This window comes from Musca domestica, unplaced genomic scaffold (assembly GCF_030504385.1).
Source record: "Musca domestica strain aabys unplaced genomic scaffold, Musca_domestica.polishedcontigs.V.1.1 6, whole genome shotgun sequence".
NCBI classification, from domain to species: Eukaryota; Metazoa; Arthropoda; class Insecta; order Diptera; family Muscidae; genus Musca; species Musca domestica.
Window position 1 is genome coordinate 17,345,068 of NW_026712363.1, and position 24,831 is coordinate 17,369,898.

The 24,831-nt window shown below is 36.8% G+C and overlaps 1 protein-coding gene and 1 long non-coding RNA gene across 2 annotated transcripts in view; both read left to right on the plus strand.

Moving 5' to 3' along the window:
- Window positions 1-9,364: 9,364 nt before the first annotated feature.
- Window positions 9,365-10,036, plus strand: LOC131805735 (uncharacterized). Its single transcript, XR_009343795.1, has 2 exons — window positions 9,365-9,767; window positions 9,826-10,036. It is a non-coding gene; the product is annotated as an uncharacterized LOC131805735 (long non-coding RNA).
- Window positions 10,037-19,340: 9,304 nt separating this feature from the next.
- LOC101891324 (echinoderm microtubule-associated protein-like CG42247) overlaps window positions 19,341-24,831 on the plus strand; it is a 354,339-nt gene continuing 348,848 nt past the window's right edge. The window contains exon 1 of the mRNA XM_059129127.1: window positions 19,341-20,541. Coding sequence (XP_058985110.1) covers window positions 19,714-20,541 — 828 coding nt within the window. The 5' untranslated portion in view covers window positions 19,341-19,713. The remainder of the gene's footprint in view (window positions 20,542-24,831) is intronic.

Sequence of the window (24,831 nt, forward strand, 5' to 3'; positions counted from 1 at the left end):
TTTGCCAAATTTTTCACGGATCTGAACATTTTTTTACCAAATTTAATGTACTTGCTTCCAGACTGAATTCGGTCGCGTGTGCCAAAATTCAGGTCATTTGGAGTGGTATTGGCCATTTGGTGCACAATTAACCCGAAATCGGTTAAAAATATATTGATTAAACCGATTCTCATAAATTTCAATAGGACGAACGTCCTTGGTCCAAAAAATGTTGTTTCGAAAATTTCACCTCAACCGGATACTAAATGCGACCTGCATTTTGTTCACAAAAATGCATGAATATCCTGAGGTACCATTATATGTGTGGGAGAACAATTTTAAGCTACGTAGACTATGTTCTGGAACAGGAGGGAGAACTCATTACGCACTCTATAAACGAAAAACTTGGGCCAACATAGTTCAATTTCGAACTTGTCGTTTACCCTTCTTTATGAATTTGAAATAAAGTGCCAATATCCACTTATACTTTAAAACAAGTAAGCAAAGGCTACAGTCGAGCGGGGCCGACCGTTGAATACCCTACAATGCTATAATAAACCATACAGTTTATATAGGCGAGATACTCGAAAGAACTCCACAAGATATTGTGACAAATAATAAAAGAAAACCATCATGTTTCGTTCTCTAATTTTCGAATAATAGCAACTTAAACGAATTTGCTCATTTCCAATTTATTGGTAGATGTTGCACGTAAATGGTCTTCCTAGAAGTGGCAAAAGATTAATATTTATTATTGGTTTTTTACTGAAACGCATCTATATGAGATACAGATATTTGACTATATTCTTCAACGAAATAGTCAGAAGTGCGTCTTTTCTGTATTTGTGAATTCTCCAAAAAGTCGCAGGAATGGACACTTTCGCATTTAGTCGACAAAAGTTGGCAAACTATTCCACACATTGAATATTTTTGGATGGCCATCCAAAACTGCTTGGCTTTTGCAATGTGCGGTAACCCCCATTCAAATGTGCATGAGGATCGGGCGATAATTACGACCTGCTGACAATTTTGCAGTTTTTTGGTCCATTTCAACCCCTAAATATATAGCCATCATCTCCAAAAAGAGAAGGCATCTATTCTGACCCTCATATTATCCCCATGCAAAATTTCGTAAGGATCGGGCCATAAATGCGATCTGCATATGATATCCTGATATCCTAACTACTTAGTTTTGTTAGCTGTAGCAATATTACCAAATGTTTAATTCAAAATGAAAATATGCCAAAAATATGACAAAATGGATGAAATATGAGAAAATGTTACAAAATCATTATTTTCATCTTTAGAGAGATATTTTTATGCGATTTTTTTAGACGTTTTTTCTTTCCTGCCAAGAGGCCATTCTGAATTAATGAGAAATGTCGAAATCAGTTCAGCCGTTCTCGACATATAAGAGATCTTTCAAGCATATCTTCTTTGATAGACATATATATCGCACATATTTTGCTATATATCCGTTTTGTTGGATATTAACATCAATGTAAAGGTCAGAAGTAACCTTGTCATGACTTTGTGATTTCGCCGGGATTTAAAATATTTACGGTTTAATGAAAAATTTTGAATTTTTTCAACACAAAAGATATGGTATATTTTACCCGCTAAATATTATTCGATGACCAGCTAAATTGGTAGGCTTCTTCCCCGCCCTAAACTCTAGCTACATGCGAAATTCCGCGTCGATTGGTCTATAATTGCGACCTGTATAGCTACTGCAAAATCCGACATTTTTTCAGTATTTGGTCCATTTCAACCCCTAAACGTTTGGCGATCATCTCCAAAAGAAATAGGCTTCTATTCTGACCCTAACCCCACCTTCGTGCAAAATTTCGTAAGGATCGGGCCATAATTGCGACCTGTAGCGTGATTACAAATTAACATGGACAGACGGACGGACGGACATACATAGCTAGATCGACTCAGATCGGCGAGCTAGGAAAATCCATATATACTTTCCTATATGGGAAATAAATATTTCGAGGTGTTACATAAATTCTGGTCCAATCAAACTTATAATACCCCCAACACATAGTGTTGTAGGGTATACAAATATACGATTATAAGTTTATATTTTTTTATAGTAGGACGAATTGTATAAAAATGTATTAATATCTATAACAACTTATGTACGTTTGCCTTCATATTTTAATGCGTCCCCTTTTTAGTTTATGTACTAAGCCCGCTCTATTTACAAGTTTATGCAACAATCATCGACATGAGAATAATCCCTCAGAATCTTTACGGTTTCCCGCATCATAATATTCCCACCGACTTTCACACGATTCACAATTTGTTCAGACAATTTGTTTTTGTTTTTCTTCATTTAAATAACAATAATCTGACCCACTGTAGGTGACAATTCGTTGAAATAACCACCGCATTACAAGTCAACACCCCTCATCATCGCCGTAACACCTTTGACTTCCTTCAACCAAAACAAAAATTTGTCGCCTTTTCCTCCAGGCGCTTGGCACAGCAGCAACTCCTTTGGGGGCGAAAATAAGCGAAGGAGGAAAAAAAACAACACCCCGAACAACTAAAAAACAAAGTACCCTGGGGTACAGGTGACGGACGGTAGGTGTATGACTCCGTGTGTGTGTTTTTGCGTGTGCCTGTGTTTGCACACAAACAATGCCATTTGTCCCAATTGTATTCTAATGCAAAACAAAACAACAACAACACAACATTCAAAACGAAACGTAACGCTGAGCAAAAGAAACCCCGGTAAAGTGAAAGCAACGGAAAGGGAAATGATAGTCTGGTACGAGGTGGGGTGTTTCTACAGAAAGAAGCTTTGGACAAAGAAAAATCGTAGGAAATGTGGTAAAAAGCAACGTGACACATAAACCTGAAACCAAAACCACAATTTTGTACACAACTTGAGAAGTTGATTGACTCTGTGTGAGTGTGTGTGTGAGTTGAGGTGTGTAAGTGTGCATGCGTGTGCCCTACGCTGCACAGGGATGACCAAGTCAAGTGCCAGTGATACTTTCCCAGCATAAATTATAATTATAAACAAATTTATAATTCCCGTTCGAAAGGACTAATGTTATTTGCTATCAAAGTGTGGTGCAGGAAGTCAAGTCAGTAATAATTATGCGATAAATATCCCCGTAGATAAAAATCGAAAGATAGCTTTGTAAATTATGTAAACAATTTTTACAGAAATGCGTTTTTTTCAGAAGATATTTGTAAGTCTAATTTGAATTAACTCATTTATGAAAAGGTTTGTGAATACAAATTGATTAATAGTGTGATCACATTAGAGCTTTTTGTAGAGCTAATCTCCTTTATGTTAATTTATTTGACGTATATGCAATGGAGTGGAAAAATTTAATTCTCTGGGTATATTATAGAAATATTTTAACTAAGGAGGAATGCTTCGACTTTGGACATATTCTGACTATTTGCAGCACTTCACAACGGCCTTGTGGAGGTAAAATTTAAAAACTTAAAAAGCAGTTTTTTCGAGTTAACTAAATTTGATATTTAGAGTCATCATTTAGAACTTTAAATCTGAAGGAAAATGCTGTAAATTCGACAATGCGAAACTTAGAAAAAATCGGTGAATAATGTCGCTAAATCAGGAGGTACTATTACATGGGGGCTATACCAAAATGTGGAACTGCACAGACAATTTTCTGCCTAAGGCTGAAGTATCCATTACGAACTTCAAATACCAAATTTGAAACAATTTCGATGAATTATGTCGCTAAAATCATCAAAATACCAAATATAGGGCTATAAGAAGACGTGGGCCTGCACATACAATTTTCTGTAATAGGCTGTAATATTCATTAAAAACTTCAAATGCCAAATTTGAAACAATTCCGGTGAATAGTGCCGCTAAAATAATTAAAATACCGAATATCGGGAGGTACCGTTATATGGAAGCTATACCAAAACGTGGATCTACATCACCCATCTTCGATACCAAAAGTCCTGCAGACATAATATACATTTGCGTAAAATTCCGCAAAGATAGGTTAAAAGTCGACTCAAAATGCATTATATGCCTTTGGGAAGGATCAAAAGTCGGGAGGGAACCGACCATATGATACCCTACACCACTATTCATATTTAGTTAAGCTCTCGTAACAAAAGAATTTATATGACGTAGATCATACCTCCTGTCAACATTAGGCTTTAGAGCAGTTGTAATTTGGTTTAAGATTTTCATTGAATTTGACGGAGACATTTTTATATTTTATACCAAATAACATTGCTATAAAGTGCATGATATCACTTGGAGAAGGATTATATTAAAACAAGTAAAAAAGCAGTAAGTTCGGCCGGGCCGAACTTTGAATACCCTCCACCATTTGGAACGAATTAGAAAATTTGCAAAAAATTAAATCCATTAAAAATTTTTTTAAAATCTTTAAAATATCTGTTATAGGAAGGTGCCGATATATGGGGGGATATACGATATTGTGGACCTATAAAGACAAATCTATGTCTGCATGTAAAGTACTCACAAGGAATTCCTTGTGTGGATTTTCAGACAATACGATTGGAAAAGTGGCTAAAATCATCAAAATACCGAATATAGGGGAGTACCGTTATATGGGGGATATACGATATTGTGGACCTATATAGACAATTCCGTTTCAGGGGTAAAGTGCTCACAAAGAACTCCGTGTGTGGATTTTCAGACAATATGATTGGAAAAGTGGCTCAAATCATCAAAATACCGAATATCGGGGGTACCGTTATATAAGGGCTATACGATATCGTGGACCTATGTAGATAATTCTCTGCCGAGGTATAAAGTACCCACAAGGAACTCCTTGTGTGGATTTTCAGACAATTCCGATGAAAAATATGGGTAAAATCATCAAAATACCGAATATCGGGGGGTACAGTTATATGGGGGATATACGATATCGTGGACCTGTATAGACAATTCTCACTCAGGGGGTAAAGTACTCACAAGGAATTACTTATGTGGATTTTCAAGTAAATTACGTTGAAAAATGTGGATAAAATCATCAAAATACCAAATATCGGGGGTACCGTTAAATGGGGGCTATATACCCCATAAGACCGATATACCCCATCTTCAAACTTGACCTGCCTGCAGACAAAAGAGAGATCTGTGCAAAATTTTAGCTTCCTATCTTAATTCGTTTAGACTGTAGCGTGATTACAACAGACGGACAGACGGACGGACAGTAAATCGTCTTAGAATTTTACGCTGATCAAGAATATATATACTTTGTTGGGTCTAAAATGATTATTTCGATGAGTTACAAACGGAATGACGAACTTAATATACCCTCCATACCTTTTTTGATGGAGGGTTTAAAAAAAATTGGTGAATATAGTAGCTAAATAATCAATACAGGGAGGTACTATACCAAAATGTGTAACTGCACAGACAATTTTCTGCCATCAAATACCAAATTTGAAACAATTCCGATGAATCATGTCGCTAAAATCATCAAAACATCAAATATAGGGAGGTACTGTTATATGGGGACTATAAGAAGACGTGGACCTGCACAGACACTTTTTTGTTTTAGGCTGTAGTATCTATTACGAACTTTAAAAACCAAAATTGAAATAATTCCGGTGAATAATGCCACTAAAATCATCAAAATACCGAATGTCGGGAGGTACCGCTATATGGGGGCTATACCAAAACGTGGACCTACATCACCCACCTTCAATACCAAAAGTCCTACAGACATAATATACATTTGAGTAAAATTTTATCAATCTACTTCATTTCGTTCGGAAGCTAGAGTGATTTCCACGGGCGGAGGGACGGACATCGACAAATCGACATCGATTTTTATGCTGACCGAGAAATTTATACTTTGTGGGGGTCTAAAATGTATATTTCGAGGTGTTACAAACGGAATAACAAACTTAATAAACCGTCCATACTATGGTGGAGGGTATAATAAAATAATTTCGTCAACTTTTTGTTCCGCAAAGATAGGTTAAAAGTCGAGTCAAAATGCATTATATGACTTTGAGAAGGATCAAAAGTCGGGTGTGGCTGACTACATGATACCCTACACCACTATTCATATTTAGTTAAGCTCCCGTAACAAAAGAATTTATTGACCTAGATCATACTTCCTGTCAACATTAGGCTTTAGAGAAGTTATAATTTGGTTTAGATGGGAGGTATATCCAATTCTGCATCGATTTTCACTGAATTTGACGCAGACATTTTTTTCATTGTACGTCCCGAAATTAACTCCATTTGGGCTGATATTAAGCCATTATATGCAAAATAAACCAGAAATCGGATTAAGGATATTTTGAAGCTGTATCCAAATCTTAGTCGATCTGGATAAAATTTAGCAAAGGCATTTCCGAGCTCTATAAGATGTCTGATACCAAATATCATTCTTGTGGAGTGTACATTACGAATGTGAGAGGCTTAAGGCCCAAAATCAGATGAAACATATATATAGAGCTAAAGCTATATCTGCACGGATTTTCACCAAATTTGATATACTTGCTGACTGAATTCGGTCGGTTGTGCCAAAATTCAAGTCATTCGGTCTGATATTGATCCGAAGTATGTTGAAGATGTATATGGGAGCTGATTGACTCTGCGTTTTGATGACATTTACCCATTGTAAAATGTGATGGTGTCACCATGGCGGGAAGAGATGTTATACGAAGTTGAGCTCTTCGCTTCGCCCTATCATTCTCGACATGCTTGATACATTTTCGCTTAAAATATCCAACGCACCTCTGTGGATCTATCACCGTTACGTCGTTAAAGTGACTGAAGTCCTATCATCGTTTTGTTCAGGGTTCGAGAGCGATTTAACCGTAACCCACAGCATACTCATATCGGTTCCAATGTTGTCTTATGCTTCTGTAGCAACCGGTTGAGTTCCACTGTTAATTCACTGATTCTGGGAACAGAATGGTTGGAATGACGGAGATCACCACGCTCATTTGCAAGAAAATTGGTATTATTTCTATATACAAGATTGGCTGCAGCTTTGATGATGTCTCGAAAAATGCTTTCCGATACCCGAACATCTGAAGGGTTGGACAGTTCTCCGAAGCGAAGAATGGTGAATTCTCTAAATTCTGGCAAGAGAGCTTTCCCATGGATAAAGAAAGTGAGGTGTTAAGATGTTTTGCGATCGAGCAATCTGCTTATGGAGGCGATTTTTTGGTGATAGTCTGGGCCAACAGAAATGACGGGTTGCAAAGTCACGTCATTTCTCAGACCGTGTGACACAATGACTAAATCTGGCGAACTGTGACACTCTTCTCGTATTCGGGTGGGGGCATCCTCTTTTACCATGCAAAATGTGAAGCAGTCAAACTGCTCTGCTAACGCTGACCCCCTCTGATTATTACCTAGGATGGAATGCCACAACTCATGGTGGGCATTGAAATGCCCTAGTACCAGGCGGTTATTGCCACCAGGATATACACATTAAGCACCTCTACCTCGGCAGTTCCCCACTGCTACACCCATGTATGGAACTAGTTCAAGCGGGAGCCTGTATTGAACAGAATGATGTAATAGGAACGATAGTCTTCTATCTACACTACTCTTTCTGACCTTAGTGCATTGTAAGAAAACAACGAAATAGGCTGCAATTTTTTAGAGTCTAGTTTCCTGCACCGCTGCGATCAAAACACTCCTACGTTTCATAAATTCCACTATCTCATCTATATTGCATCGGAGTTCGTTGCAATTAAATTGCAAAAACCATACACAACCCGGAGTTGGAACGACAACATGTGGCGCAAGATGCTGCGGTATAGGCTGCTGTTGGGGAGACTGCGGTGGAGCTCAGTACTCCGACGAAAACTTAGATGAGGACAAAGAGGACGTGGACTCGCTTTGGACAATATTGCTGCAGCACGTGGCAACATAATCCCTTTCGCTGTAGTCTTGAAAACGGCTTAGTCCGGGAAAATTTCTGAAGTGCACCCATCATCTACATACATTACATCGCACCGAAACAGATCTGTGGTGGATGACTTTCCGATAAACCGAGCGGAACCAAGTTATTGGCGACTGAAATGTAGGCTTGTTTACTTACTGAGAGAGCGACACTTATAAAGACACTTATAAATCGACTCGGAAGTCGGAGAGAAGTGATAAATAAAATGTGAGTTAGGGCCTGTTTTAACGGTAATTTACTTTTTTGAAAAACCCCTATTTCCGGTACGAATTCTACTTATAAACGAATATTCGGAGGAAAAATTGGTTCCTTACCATTAGACGATATGCACAAAACGCATTTTCTTTACAACGCTTATTTTGGTGGAATAAGTTCTAGAGTATGTTACCCCATTCAAATAATTTGTTCTAATATGGTATCGCTTCCATAAAACTATATTTTAGTCCATGGCTTCTTTGGCCACCTCTGAGTCTTCTTTTTTCCATCTGAAGTAGCATGGAAAACTTTTTGCTTTAGCTTTTTGATATTCGCAACGAATGAAACACCAACTTTTGGAGTTTGGTTGTTGCACGTCAAGAAGCAACAAACAAAAGTCAGCGTTACACCAGGCCAAAGGAGTGGAAAACCTCAACAAAAACAACAACAATTACAACATCTATTCAAAAACAGCTTCAACACGAACGGCAAACCGACATCAAACGTGGAAATCCATTACAACAACTCTATATCGGCTCAAGAAAAAGAAAAAAAAAAACAATTTGCTTTCCTTTCGTTAGTAAAAACCGGGAATAAAGTTGAAAACGAAACGAATCAAACGAAAGAAAGAAAAACTCCAGCTGGAGTTGGAGGCTAGGTGGCCGATGAAAGTTACCAATGCACAGCCGAGTGCTATGCAAGATATTTTCGATAGCAAGAGTGAAAAACAATCCACTGGTCACTGGGCCAATCGGAATATCATGGCGATGAAGGTACACAGAGCCGAAAATACAATGACTTTTTTAACCATGTGCATGGTTAATTTTTTCATGGTAAATGTTTGAGATCACAAACACAAAATAACGTTATATAAGGTCAAATGTAGATGAAAAATAGTTTAATTAACGTTGTATGAGGTTGTTGTTTTTTGAGAGAGACGGAAAAATGTGAGAGATACATAAAAATTTAAAGAGCCTTCGGCTCTGTTGTGGTCAACAATTTTGAACTGCTTTGTGTTTGACGAAGTTCAATATTACAATATACGAAGTTGCAACGAATGTGACTGTCATATTCCCCCTCCTCCTCTTTATCGAATCTCTTTCTGTGGTCTGAATATGTGTAAGAAAGATCAAATAGACAATCACTTCTTTAGTTGGTGTTGAATAGTGCAAGGGAGTAGTGCATGTGCTCGTGGGAATAGTGCTTGGTACAAAGGTAAGTAAAAGCTGGTGAAATTAACAAATATATTTGATTGTAATTTGTGTTTGTTTTAATAGAAAACCCTGATACTATTTCAACATAGTAATGTGTTATTGCTATATTCAAATTGTATCAGATTTGTCTATCAAATAAACTATAAATTACAATAAAGAAACAAAAATAACGGTAATACATGAAAAAACAAGCAACAACAACGTATATGCAGCGACAAGCAAAAATGAGGAGAGAAATAATGTGTGAGTGTTTATTCATACATATGTGTTCTTTTTGTCTTTGCTTGTGGCTGCTGCTACGACGTACATTAGCGTATGCATTTGTCACCAAATGTACGTTGTTGTTGTTGTTGAAGCGACAGTGTTCATATTTATGTATATCTTTTTGTTTTTTCTTCTCAGTTGTTTTTTTTTTTTTTTTTCTCTGGTGTCTTTTTTTTGGGTGCTCGTGTCTACATTTTTGGTAAGTTGTGACAATACTATTTGCTTTTATTAACTACTAGTTTCTTCTGTTTTTGCAGTCGGTGTTTGGCGTTTTGTAGTTTTTTTCACAATGGCTGAGGAATATAATTTAAAATCACTCGGTAAGGCGTTAAAAAATAAAATTTATATTAAACATATATCTTTCTTTACCAGCCCTCCCTTAAATATACATACAATTTGTAATGGAAATACATATTTTAGAAATATGCGGTATTAATAAATAAATAATAAATAAACTTGTAAAAATTACATTTTTCTTGTTTTATTCAAACAAAGGTTAATTTATTATTAAAAATTATCATATGAACTGTTTAGACAAACTGACTATGAAATGTTATTATTAACAATTCTCATGGTTACAAAAATTTAACAGTGCATTGTTAAAACAACATTTTTTTTTTAATATCAACAATTTTCGTGGTTAAAAAAGTCAATCATGGAATAGCTAAATTAACGATGATTATTTTTAAATACCAGTCAACAAGAAAATGTTTAAATTAACCTTACATAACTTAGACTCCAAATCATGTTTATTTATGGTTAAGCTAACCTTGTATAAGGTTAATTTTTTTCTCTGTGTACTGTACGGTGGGCAAGTGGTTCATTGGTGGGTGATTGTTTCGAAACTCGTACATTGACCAAAAAGGCAAGCGTGCAACATTATTTAACATTGCCTGCCCGTTAACTATAAAGGAAAAAAGCTTCGTTTTAACAACAATTATGGGTCACACAATAATACATAAATATGTGGAGTCACATGCATGGTTGGCCGACAGTAGCCGGATGGGGAATTATTATTCCTTTGGTAGGAAATGCACAAAACGCCGAGCGGTGAAGTAATTATAATTAAAAAAGAAAACTGAATCCGAAATTGGCAATATTGACTCCAGACGCCAGAGTTTGCAAAACGTGTCAACGTATCAGTCAAGTCTATCGGGAGTATAGATTTGAAAACAAGAATGAGCTTTGGCACTGAGGAAAAGAGTTAATTGCACTCTGCTTCTGCAAAAATGGGTTCTACAATACACTACGGAAGTCTTATTTGGCTCGGTGCTTAGAAACTCAAGATATGCATTTCAAAACTCTCATATGTGCGACGGTCCAAATCAATTATTACCAGGGGAGCTTGAAAAAATACTTTTCAGGAAAATTTAAATGTCATGCTAAATCTTACTCACTTGATACCCAATGTCAGGCGGCGCGAAATGCAATATGGTTAATGCAGAAGAATATGCTACAAATTGGGCGGGAGGCGTCAAAAGTCTGCCTCTGATTGCCTGCCCAATATACAAACAGGTCCAGAACGGTAAACGCAGGGGGGTCGCTCATATCAAAATTCGCAAATAATTGAAGCGGGTTTCTCGTAGGGATCATAACTATCAACAAGTAAAAAAAACATTAAGTTCGGCCGGGCCAAACTTTTAGTAACCTCCACTATTGAGGAAAGAACACATTTTATATAAAAGAATCTGCAATCAAACGTGTTCCTTCCTGTTAAACTTTTCAAAAAATTATAATGTGGATGAGGCCTTCATATGGGCGCCATACATCAAAATACTGAATATCCGAAACTACCATTATTTGGAGGCTATGAGAAAATGTGGACCTTTACACACAATGTTTTGTCACCGGAGATAGAACCCATTATGAACTGCAAATACCAATTTTTTGACAAATTCGTGGAAAAATTTGGCAAACATCGCCAAAATGCCGAAAATCGGGAGGTACCGTTATAAAAACCTGGACCCATACATACAATGTTTCGTCACCGGACCTAGAACCCAATATGGACTACAAATACCAACTTTTAGACAAATCCGTGGAAAAATGTCGCAAACATCGTCAAAATACCGAATATCGGGACGCATTATAACTCATAGATAGCAATTTTTAGACAAATCGGGAGGTTATATGGGGCTATATAAAAACTTGGACCTATACATACAATGTTTCGCCACCGGAACTAGAAACCATTATGACCTATTTGAAATTGTAAAAATAACACAAAAAATTACGTGCCGTATGGCACGTAGCGCCATCCTGTTGAAACCACATCTCCTCCGAATCAATGTCATCCATATTATTAAACAAAAAATCATTGATCATGGTGCGGTAACGGTCTCCATTGACCCTAACGCGAGCTCCGGCCTCATTTTGAAGAAATAAGGTCCGATGATGCCACCAGCAATTTTTGGACAAATCCGTGGAAAAATGTGCAAACCTCGAATATCGGGAGGTGCCGTTATATGGCGGCTATACCAAAACGTTGACCGATATATCTCATTTTTATTACCAACCATCTTAGACACAATTGTCCTGCAAAATTTTGAGGATCTGCGACAAATATTGTGGGCTGTATCGTGATTTCAGCAGACACAAATTTTTGGTGGTCATGAATATATATACAGGATGAGATGCAAAAACTGCAACAAAGTCAAAAGCCAAAACTTTTAATTTTTTTTTTTAATTTTATTGAATGGAAGCAAAAAATGTCCGAAATAGCATCAAATTTTAAGATAAGTTTATATTTATTCGAAATGGTCACCTTTGGCACGAATTATGGCCTTCAAACGGCCAATGAAACCGTTAAACGCTGCCGAATGTTGCTCTGCGGTATTTTGGCGCATTCCCGGCTAAGCGCTTGCTAGAGGTGATCGACGCTTTCCAAATACCCATACACAATAGTCCAACGGTGCTGAGTTCTGCACTGCCTTCCTGAACGAAACCAGTTCAATATGTATTTTGGTTCCAAAGTGAGCTTTTGTATGGGAGGTACTAAAAGAAGTGTGCCGATTTTTGATTATTACGATTGATTTGATTATTACGATGTATCAAATTTAATCGAAATCCCTTAGAGAGTTTTCGTGTGCACACACATATGGACGGACGTCGCCACATTGACTCCTCAAACGCATTTCATTCAAAGAGAGAGAGAGAGACATGTTGATCGTATCCAATGATGTATATTGCGGGTGACATGAATTTGTACAAATAATGGGTACCCGCTAACCCATGATTTGAATTTACTCACGACTTACAAAAATTGTTTAAGGACCGTTTTTGGTAACAGGAGACATTGTTTGGACGTTATTATAACGGAGAACGTGAGTACCTTTCATATGGAACTTAGAATATCCCAACGTTTGAAGGGTTTTGTATTTTCCAATTGTGGAGAGTATTTTTTTTTCTGTTGAATACCAGAGAATTTTTTTCATTGAAATTTTTGTCACATCGATTTTATTATTTTTTATTGGCTTCATAAAAAAATTCCCAATTTTCCAAAAAAAATCTTATCCAATTAACAGAACGTAATAATTGCACACCCGCATACTGTAAACATTCATCTTAGACGCGGCCCTTCATAACAACATTCTAACTAAGCACAATATGCCGCAATGTAACTATTCAATAGCTGAAGTAAGTGCTACTTGAGGGTAAGAGTGCAAAGCAACATGAACCGCACTGGCGGGCTGACAGGCAGGCAGGTCATATCCAGTTGCTGTGGCATTATTTCTTAACGGCATGCCAAACCAAACCACCACGAAACGACCGGACAAGCAACGAAGTAAAAGAACAATAACGAAATCACAAAGATTCTAGCCGGCAAACGCAAAAGACCGACAGTGGCGGCTTTTAAAAAAGAAATCATTTTTTGTTTTGCTTTTTCTTGCAAGCGAGAGAAGCAGGCTTTGGTGTCAGAGGACAATAGAAACGTAAAAGGATAAGGCAGAAGAGTAACAAACGAAGAAGCAAACCAAGATCTAATTGAAGCAAAAATTAAATATCTTAAGAAGATAATTGAAAAAGAAATTAAAGGTGCGACGAGAGATATCAGTGGTAATTGAATCAACAACAACAAGAAGGTCCTGGTGGTGTCCTTCGCCAAGGCAATAATCTTTAAGCAAAAGTTTGGAAAACAAAAACACAATTAGAAAATACAATAAAAGTTGTAAAGTTGTTTCCGTTGTCAATGTATTGGTGTTCAATTAAGGATATACATTGTATCTAGCACGTGAGTGGTGTGATGTGCCATTATCTTTGTTCAAGTGGTGGGGGTGGTGTCAATAACCTTTAGTCAGGACAAAGACCTGCGAAACGAAACAAAAAGAAAACACGTGCTATCAAGGAAAGTGAAAAACAAGTTCCGTGGGAAAGGGTGTTGAATAATTTTCAAAAAAAAAAAATTAAATATAAAAAAATCACAATCTCGCTTATATCATTAAAGAATCTGAAAACGAATCCTTTAAACCAATTGCCTTAACAATTCTCTTCAATCAACAACTTTTGGTGCAGTTCACACAAAGCAAAAAAGGAAAATAAGGCAACAGAACAACTTTAGAATAAAACAAACGGAACAAGGATATGAACTTTTCAAAAATTCAAGTTTGAGTGTTTTTTTTCTGTCTCTCATCCGTTATCCTGATATTGACCGTTCAACAAAGCACATCCAATTAGCCCAAACAGTTCCTAACAAAAAAGTAAAGCAGAAAACAAAATTAACGCTCAACAGTTTTAAAGCAACTTTTTCCATCAACTTTAACTTGCCGCATTACTTTTGGAGGTAAGTAGGGTGTGTGTGTGCGCGTTTTTTGCGAAATTTGGATTTTTTTCGCAAACAAAAAACTACATTCTTTAGCGGCAAATTCAAAACGGATATACACTCTCTGTGCAGGATATGACTGACAATGATTAAATGCAATTCCGTTTCGTGAATGTTGTCCTCAAAAATATGATAAATGTTCGTTAGTGTTTCTGTGTGAAGGATAACACCATAGCGTGATAGGATCATAATATTGTCGTCATTTGAAGATAGACATCTAAGAGTATGGTGTTAGGAAAGAAAATAGGAAATGCCAAAAATATTAAGTGGGGAGAATGATATAAACTGAGTCTCGTGTTACTGGAAAATTTATTTTATTTCAAAATATTAAAGATTATAGAGGCTTTGCATTCTAACAAATCTTAACTTAATTTGGACTACAATTTTTAGGAAAATGAGTGACTGACTGACTGATTCACCAACGTCCAGGCGAAACGGCTAAAGCTAGAATTTTGAAAATTTCCATGGTAGGGATGAGATAAGGCAGGGTCTATGGAATTCGGACTAAAATTTTGAATGAGAGTCTTTGTTGAGTTGGATAGTCATATCAAAGGCTTCGAATTTCGAACAATAAATGTGTCATTTGAAATTATGTGTGTAAAATTTGGAACCGTTTGTTTTAGGATGAATGAATGATGTCAGAATTTTAAAAGTTTGTATTGGAGTCCTCGCTGGTGCTGGGTTTGTGATAAAGAGGTTGTTTTGGATAAGTGTTCTACAATTGTACGAAAAGTACTAAATGGTACTAAATTTCGTATAGGTTGAAGAGGCAGAGCTGGTATCCCGAAATTTTATATTGAGGTCTCTGTTGGTTTCTAGGATTTAGATATGGTGGTGGTTTTGGATATGTGTACTATTATACGAAAAATACTAAATAGTTTTAAAATTGGCTCAATAGAATAGGTGATGTTGACGTTTATATCTGGAATTTAGATATAGTATGGTTTTGGAAATTTTAATATTTATTATTTTAATAGTTTAAAAACAACTAAATGTTGCTATATTTTATATTGGGTGAAGCGAGAGAGCTGGAATCCTGAACTTTGTTGGAACAAATCTAACATTTTAAGATGGACTTTTCGCTGACGATATAGCGGGTACTTGCTAGTTATTTCAAGTAAGAAATCCCATAAAATGTTACTTCTCGATACCCAAAAGAATTGTATGCAATTTGGTATTTTAAAATCGTAATGGGTTCCATTTCCTCTGATACTATATTTTCGACATATGTCCAAATTTCAGTTTTCCCCTTACATAACGGGGCATCGGGATATTCTGTATTTGTATATACTCCATCATGTCATTCCGTTTGTAACATCCCTAAATATTCGTCGTAGACCATGATCAGCAGAAAATGTTATGTCGTTGTTTGTTGAAATCATTAAGCAGCCCACATCATTTAACGCAGAGGTTTAAAATTTGGCAGAATAGTTGTGACTGGCATTAGCATATGTCGGTCAACGTTTTCGTATATCCCCCATATAACGGTATTGAAAAGGGGAAAATCGGCATTCGTCTTCGTTTTCTTATAGTGCCCATGTAGCGATACCTCCCGATACTCCATTTTTTTTTGACGAATTTGGCCACATACCTTACAACATTTTTTGGAATTTAACATTTAGAGTTTGCAATGGGTTATACCTCCTGTGGCATAACATTGCCTACTCGGTATTTTTATACCCTACACCATAGTATGAAGAGTATATTAAGTTTGTCATTCCGTTTGTAATACCTCGAAATACACATTTTAGACCCCACAAAGTATATAGATTCTTGATCAGCATAAAATTCTATGTCGATTTAGCTTGTCCGTCCGTAGATTGATAAAATTGTACTAAAATGTGTATTATGTCTGCAGGTATTTTCAATACCAAAGAAAATGGGTGATGTAGGTCCACGTTCTAGTATAGGTATTGGTATTTTGATGATTTAAGTGACAATATTCACCGGAAATGTTTCAAATTTGGTATTCGTAGTTCGTAATGGATACTACAGTCTACGACAGAAAATTGTCTGTACATGTGCACGTCTTCATATAGCCCCCATATTTAATTAAAAATATTTCATTTATTATTTTTGTTAATATTTTTATTTAAAATATTGTAGTGTGTGTAATTTGAAGATAATTGGACTTTTACATCATATTTTATGAGAGTTATTAGTAATGAAAATGTTGACTCTTTGTGGGGGAGGTTCCAGAAGGAGTGGACCGATATATCCCATCTTCACAAAAGATCTTGTGTTAGAAGAATTAATGCGATGTGTTAAATATGAAGAGAATCTTATGCTTATTTCGGATTTGATAATCGTTGTGTTTATTAAGAATGTTAACCCCTTTGTGGGGGAGGTACCAGAAGGAATTATCCGATCTCTATCATCTTTATAACACACCTTGAATTAATAAAAATATTGTAATTTGTGTAACTTGAAGACAATCGGACACCATTAAGTATTCTAAATGTTGACTTTTGTGGGGAGTGGACCGATAAAAATATTGTAATGTGTGTAGCTTGAAGATCATCGGACTTCAATATCACTCTTATAAATATTCAAAATGTTGACTCTTTTTGGGGGAGGTACTTGATATTGCCCATTTTCACACCTGACCTAGCACAGATCCTTTCTCTTCCTGAGCAGTAAAACACCTTTTTTGAAAATTTCGACATTTTGTGAGGAAGGTACCATAAGGAGTTCACCTAATAATTTTGATAATGATATTACGGTGTACCAAGTTTTGACCAAATCGGGTACTCCCTTCGAGAGTTATCGTGCGCACAAGACATATCTAGATCGACTCTAAATGTCCTGAAACGGATTTGGTCCAAAGACACCAAGGGTCTACAACTGTTATTTCGATGAGGCACGTTTTGGCCGTATCAAATGATATATACTGTCTCTAGCCAGTGACTGAGGGTATACAAAGTTTTTACAAAGATAAAATCTTAAAATTCTATTCAATCTTGGCACTTCATAATATAACATAATATTGAATAGTTATGACTCTCGTTAAAAGTGGTAAGAATCATAATTTCTCAGACTTTGAACTTCCTAATATCTTAACAAATTTTATATCTACCCCAAATTAAGTAACAGCTAATACTACATGGAGAAGGATGCGAGATAGACCCATAGTTACTTTAGAGGATGTTCATAGACTCACTTTCTGAGTCGATTTATGCATGTCAGTCTGTCCGTCCGCCCGTCTGTTCATGTATTTTTGTAAACAAAATGCAGGTCGAATTTATTATCCGATTGAAATGAAATTTTCCAAACAATATTTGTTTGGCCCAAGGACGAACCCTATTGAAAATGATGAGAACCAGTTCAAATGTAAATATTGCTCCCATATATACCTTCAACCGATTGCAGGTCAATCGTGCACCAAATGATCAAATCAGCTCAAATAAACTGCATCTTGGGAATTCCGACAGAATTCATCCTAGAAACAAGTACTTCAAAATATTGTCAAAATCGGTTCGGATTTGGTGTTAAAGACCCTGATTCGATTCCGAGTGATTCGATTTTCACACAATTTCTAAGTTATGCCAAAATATTCGAACATGCGTTGTTCGAACGAAATCGGACACTGTTGACATTTTATGAGGGAGGATTAGACTGCCGAACATTATCTAAGTTTAGCAATAATATTGTGATGAACCAATTCAAATCAAATTGGACACTCCCTTCGAGGTTTACAATGTTCATCAACCGCCCTGATAGATTCACATACAGGTGGACAAATCGAAGCATATGACTAGATCAATTTCAAATGTTCTCAAACTAATTTTATTCCAAGAGACCTGGGTTCTTAAACCATTATTTCGATGGGGTCAATTTTGGTCATATCAAATGATGCCATTTGCGCGATTTTTGGCTACTCTGACTTTAACAAAATTCCTCTACTATTGTTATTATTTGTATCACGCTAAAGTCGTATTCAAAATTTGTAACAATGAAAGCCGTAAGAAATGTGATATTATTGCCTTATATTCTGAAAATTTGGCACTTCCCAAGATTTCTGCTTTTTTAGATCCAGCGTCAAGATATGACATATCGGTGTAAATATTCTAGTACCATCCTATGTTGACGATTTGAAAGTGCATAAATTTAATATAAAAGGGGGCAAAGGCCACGATTTAGTTTAAACTTGGTACATATCAGTTTAAACTAAGACCAGACAAAACCTTTAAATCTCTTATTGTTTTTAGACATTAATGGTAATATACCGAGTGGACATATGTCGGCAAACTAACAATACTTTCATACTTGTTCAAAGCTGATTCACTTAATTTTGGTCATGTATATTGATATTGCTTTAAGTACCATATTGTACTCACATATAGATACCTACATACCAAAATCCTACATTAAATTACTTCAAATTGCTACATCGTTTAGCCTAATATCGCTCCATACAGACCTCTCAAATTAAGGCAACCTCCTTCGAATCTGTTTACTTTGCCGAGATTTAATTTCATTTCTTTCATCTGCCATTCTAACCCTCTTTGCTAATTTAACCTATTTACACAATGCTAAAAGATATAACATTAATATAATAGCTACTTAATAGAAGTACTTTCGAAGAAGAAGAAGTAGAAGAAGTCCACAATAGTATCCGTTGTGTACGTTTGTTTTTTTCTTTTCGAAACACTTTTTCCGCCATTCACTGCCATTTGAAGTGGTCTGCCACAATCTGTGGCCATATTTACCGCGCAAATATTTGAAGAAATCTAAACGTAACACTTGTCGAGCAATTATGTGCTTATTACGGAATGGCAAAGCGACTTCTCTCGCTTTGCTAACTAAAACAAATATAATTAAAGCTCAAGAAAGAAACAAAAAGCTGACGCAGAACAAGCACAAGAAGAAGCAGAAGAAAATAATCAAAAACAACTTTTTTCTCCTTTTTCAGTTCTAAGTTTTGTTTGACTTCAACGCGACTTTAGTTAAACAGAACTTTTCTTTTTCTACAGCCAAAGTCTGCAAGAGTCGAATCAAGGCAAAGATTGCAGGGAGGCAAGTGCAACGGCAAACTTCAACACACACACACAGATACTCGTAAGCAGAGTGGCAGCTAGCACAACTGGCAAGGAGAAGGCCAAAAAAACAAAACTAAACTTAATAGTTGGCTACTACGTCATCAGCAGAAAATAAGCCACCACCAACCACAACATCACCTTTTCAGCGAAGAGAAAGAAAATCACTCACCCATACAGAGACACAGGACATACACAGGCATAACAATCACAAAACAATCGTGTGAGTTAAATTTTAAAAAAGAAAACTCCAAAGGAGACGAAGAAGAAGAAATTCGAGCCACAGCAGGATGTCTAATCCTGACGAGAATGACGCAGCGGCGACGGCGGCAAATGGCAATGCGGCTAACGAGCCCTCATCACATATGGATGGCGGCCGAATTACGCCACAACTTAGTACTGGCTTACAACTCGAACAAGACGTTTCGCCAAATCCATCGCCAACGCACACGTCGTATGATGACCATCAGCAGCAGCAGCTGGGCAGCAACAAATTGAACGGCAACAGCAGTCTACGCGGCAGTCCCACCAAATCACTGGGTGACAGACGTAATTCCAACTATCAATACAACTCGGACAACGACGACGATTATGGACCAGTCAGTGCCACGGGTCCTGTGAGCGATTATTGGTCACAACGTAACGGTGGTCTCAGTCAAAATCCCTCGGGCCGCCAGAGTCGAGCCGGCAACACCGGCAATAACATTGGTGGCAGCCAAACGCCCACGAATCCCTATCAGGACAATATGAGTGAGAATTCGGAACAACCACCGGTCCAGCCTCTGTTACGTTCCAAATCGCGTCCGGAACTATCTTCAAATGCCCAGGTGAATAGTGCCATGAGTGCGGCCAGTCGTTATTCGAATCTCTCGTATTGGAAGGCGCGACGAGTGGTCTTCTATCGCAATGGTGATCCCTTTTTTCCCGGTGTTGAATTGCGTTATCGGCCGGGACGTGACATCACCTCGCTGGATGTGTTGCTCGAGAAACTCTCGCCGAAAATGGATCTGCCACGTGGCGCCCGTTATGTCTTCTCCATGGATGGTGATCGCAAATATCATTTGGACGAATTGGAGGATGGTGCCTCATATGTGGTCTCCTCGTTTAAGGCGTTCAAGGTAAGTGGCAAGCCAATGCAAATGGTTTGAGTTTTATATTTCAAAAGCAAAAAAAAAGTAACAACAAATGCGTGTCCAATGAGATGCGTGCCGCCGCCAGTGAGCGTGATGTGCTCTCATGTAACATGTCACCCTAATTGTTAACTGCCTCAGAACAGAGTTTGACATAAATTGACTTTTTATTGTTGTTGCCAATTAAAATTGCAAATTTCTTTTAATGGCATTTCATCAAGTTCACATCGAATCACACACACAGACACACTTCAAGATGTGAACGCATGGTTTTCTTGTTGTTGCTGTTGTTGTTGTCGTTTTGAATTTAAAAACCAAGAAATGATTAGTTAAATTGTAGAAACAACCTTCACATCATTTTCTTTCTATTGGCCTCATTTCTTTTTTAGTTTTATAGCATTTTCGTGCGAAATCAATAAACAAATTTGAATATTTGACCCAAATACACTGCGAATGGGAGTAAGTAAATGAAACCGAAATTTAGGTTTTATTTTGGTCAAAAGCTAGACGACCAGCCACGTTAGCCAACCAAAGCCTCCACCACCATCAACGCCGCCACAAGCAATAACAAGTACGAAATTGGAAACAGTGGGGGAGTTTTTTTGAATTACTCAAAGGAATTAGAATTTAAATGAGTTATTTGGAACTAGGTTTAGGGTGTTTGTATGAGAACATAACCATTTTTCTAGTCTAATGACCCAATTTACTCCAACGTCTTTTTCAGAAAAAAAAAAACTTGAGAAGAGGAAATTTGCCAAATCAGATTTCTATATCTTAAATTTTACCAACATAGATAGGAAAATGTGGCTAGGGCCTAAAAGTACCTACAATCTGTTCGTCCCACTATATGTGAGCTTTTCTAAATCTTGCAACTCTATGCAAAATGTTTTCTAACAAGAACTTTCAAAATCTAAGAACCACGATCGATGGCCCAATTTTGTTTAGAAATTTAAAGCTTATAAAATTATGTACATCGGGATGAGCCTTTTTTTTCAAAATATCAACCCTATTGCATAGAGAGATTATTTCATTGGAAATTATCGCTTTTTCAAAAAGTTTAAACAAGTTAAAAAGCAGCAGTCGGTTTTGCCGCCAGATGTAAACCCTCAACCAATGTTGGATTATTTCAATATATTTTTATACCCTCCACCATACTATGGAGGGCATATTAACTTTGTCATTCCGTTTGTAACTCCTCGAAATACTCATGTCAGACCCAACAAAGTATATATATTCTTGATCAGCGTAAAATTCTAAGTCGATTTAGCCATGACCGTCTGTCTGTCTGTCTGTTGTAATCACGCTATCTTTCGAACGAATTGAGATAGATGACTAAAATTTTGCACATATGTTTATTTTGCCAGTAGGCGGGATAAGTTCGTAAATGGGCCATGTAGGTCCACGTTTTCATATAGCCCCCATATAACGCTACCTCCCGATATTCGGTATTTTGATGATTTTAGCGACATTATTTACCTGAATTGTCTCAACTTTGGTATTTCAAGTTCGAAATGGATAGTACAGCCTATGACAGAAAATAGTCTGTGCAGGTCCACGTCTTCGTATAGCCCCCATATAACGGTACCTCCCAAAAGTCGGTATTTTGATGATTTTAGCTCCATTATTCACCCGAATTGTTTCAAATTACGTATTTAGAGTTCGTAATTGGAACTACAATCTGTGACAGAAAAATGTCTATGCAGGTTCAGGTCTTCGTATAGCTCCCATATAAGGGTACCTCCCAATATTCGGTATTTTGATGATTTTAGGTACAATACCCACCGAAATTGTTTGAGATGTGTCATTTGAAGTTAGCAATGGATGCTACAGCCTGCGACAGAAAATTGTCTATGCAGGTCCTGGTCTTCGCACAGCTCCGATATAACGGTACCTCCCTGTATACGATATTTTTATGAGTTTAGCTATATTATTCACCGTTTATTTCAAGTTTCGAATTTGAATATGGTAATGGCTAATGAAAACAATGCCTATGTAGGTCCACGTCGTATAGACCCCAATAAAACGGCAATATTCGGTATTTTTAAAATTTAACAGAATTTTTTAAGGATTTTTTTTTTAAATTTCCAAATTCGTTCCAAATGGTGGAGGGTATTCAATGTTCGGCCCAGCCGAACTTACTGCTTTTTAACTTGTTTCTTCCGTTATGATAATTTAAATTGATGACCCTCTATAGAGTACGTTCCAATGGAGTATTCCATTTTCATACTTCATCTAATACCGAATGGAATAGTTAAAATTACAAGAAAATCTAAAATCATTTATATTCTTTTTGTTTTGCGAAATCATAAATTCCATATTCATCTAAAATTGAGAGAAATATTTAGATATAGCTGACTTGCTTCGCTTTGTGCGTGAGGTATCAGAAGGGGTTAGCAGATATGTATCATCTTTACAACAGACCTTGTATTAGTAAAATTGTTTGTGTGTGTGTGTGAAATTTGAAGAGATTTGGATGCTTTTTTCGCTTTTTTGACTGTTTTGTTTTTCAAAATCTTTAAAACTATGTGGGGTAGGTTCGAAAAGAAATGGTCCGACCTCTCTCATATTTATAAAAGATTTTGTGTTGAGGGAAATATTGGGACGCACCAAGTCTGAATGGAATTGGATCTTAATTTCGGATTTTATAATCGTTTTTTTTTTAATCAAAATTTTTACCCTTTGTGGGGGAGGTACCAGAAGGGGTGGAGAGACATATTCCATCTTCACACCAGACCTTGGGTTAATACAAATATTGTGATATGTATAATTGGGAGACGATAGGAATCTTTCATCATATTTTGTAAAAGTTATAATTATTCAAAATGTTTACCTTTTCTAGGGGAGGTACTTGATGGAGTGGATGGATATTGTCCATTTTTGCACCAGACATAGCACTAATGCAAATATTAGGATGCACAAAGTTGAAGCAAAATTGGATTATTCTTTCTCTTTCTGTACAAAAAATACATTTTTTTGAAAATGTCGACCTTTTGTGTTGGAAGTACCACAAGGAGTGGACCGATATTGCCCATCTCCGAACTCGATCTAAGTTTGACAAAAATATTACGATGTACCAAGTTTGGACCAAATCGGATGCTTCCTTCGAGAGTTATCGTGTGCACAATCCAGCCAGACAGACCGACGGCGGGACGGACTGACTGACTGACATCGCTAAATCGACTTCAAATGTCCTGAACGGATTTGGTCCAAAGAGATCTAGGGTCTAAGACCGTTATTTCGATAAGGCACGTTTTGGCCGTATCAAATAATATATTCCTTCTCTAGCCATATGGCTGAAGGTATAAACAATCTAAATAGGACGCGATGTTATATTAAAAACACCGATTCATTACCAGATCACGTCCCGTGATGGTCTTCGAGTATCATAAATTCTGAAGCCCAGACGAAACACACGATACTTCACCAGTAAGGAAAAGACAAAGGTTGAATGGTATCGATGGTATTAAGGATCAGGGTATAGTAAATCGTGATCGTTAATAAATGATCATTACAGATTTGATTAGGTTGAAATTTGAAATTGGATGGAACATAACTTTATATGAGAGGTCTCAATCAATCTGAATCGGTGTCCATAAAATTTCATAAAGTTATTTGTCCGACTGTAAAGTCTGTACGACTTTCCTACCAAAAATTTTTAATTGTAATCGAAGCTTGCTCGTATAAATTAAAATTCATTCTAATTGGTCAAACGAAGCATCACATATTGCTACTAGCAAATGCACGCTTCTTTGTCAGCGAAAAAAATTTTAGACTCGTCTGTCAGTTCGTGTTAGGCCTTTTAAGATCTCAAAATGCACAATTTTTTCAGTTTGACAAAAAATTTGAATAAACAAGTATAAAAGCAGTAATTATGCCCGGGCCGAAGTTTGAATACCCTCCAACATTTGGAAAGCACTATGACATTTTCAAAAAATAAAAATAAATTCTGTTAAAATCTCGGAAGGTGCCGATATATGGGGGGATAAACGATATTGTGGACCTATATAGACAAATCTATGATAAGATACTCACAAATAACTCCTTGTATAGAATTTAAGACAATTCCGTTATCGGGGGTTACTATTATTATTCCTGGGGGATATACGATATCATGGACCTATATAGAGAACTAGCTGTCAGGGGGTAAAGTGTTCACAAAGAACCCATTGTGTAGAATTTCAGACAATTCTGTTGAGAAATGTGGCTAAAATCATCAAAATGCCGAATATCGGGGGGTACCGTTATATGTGGCCTATATGATATCGTGGACCTATACAG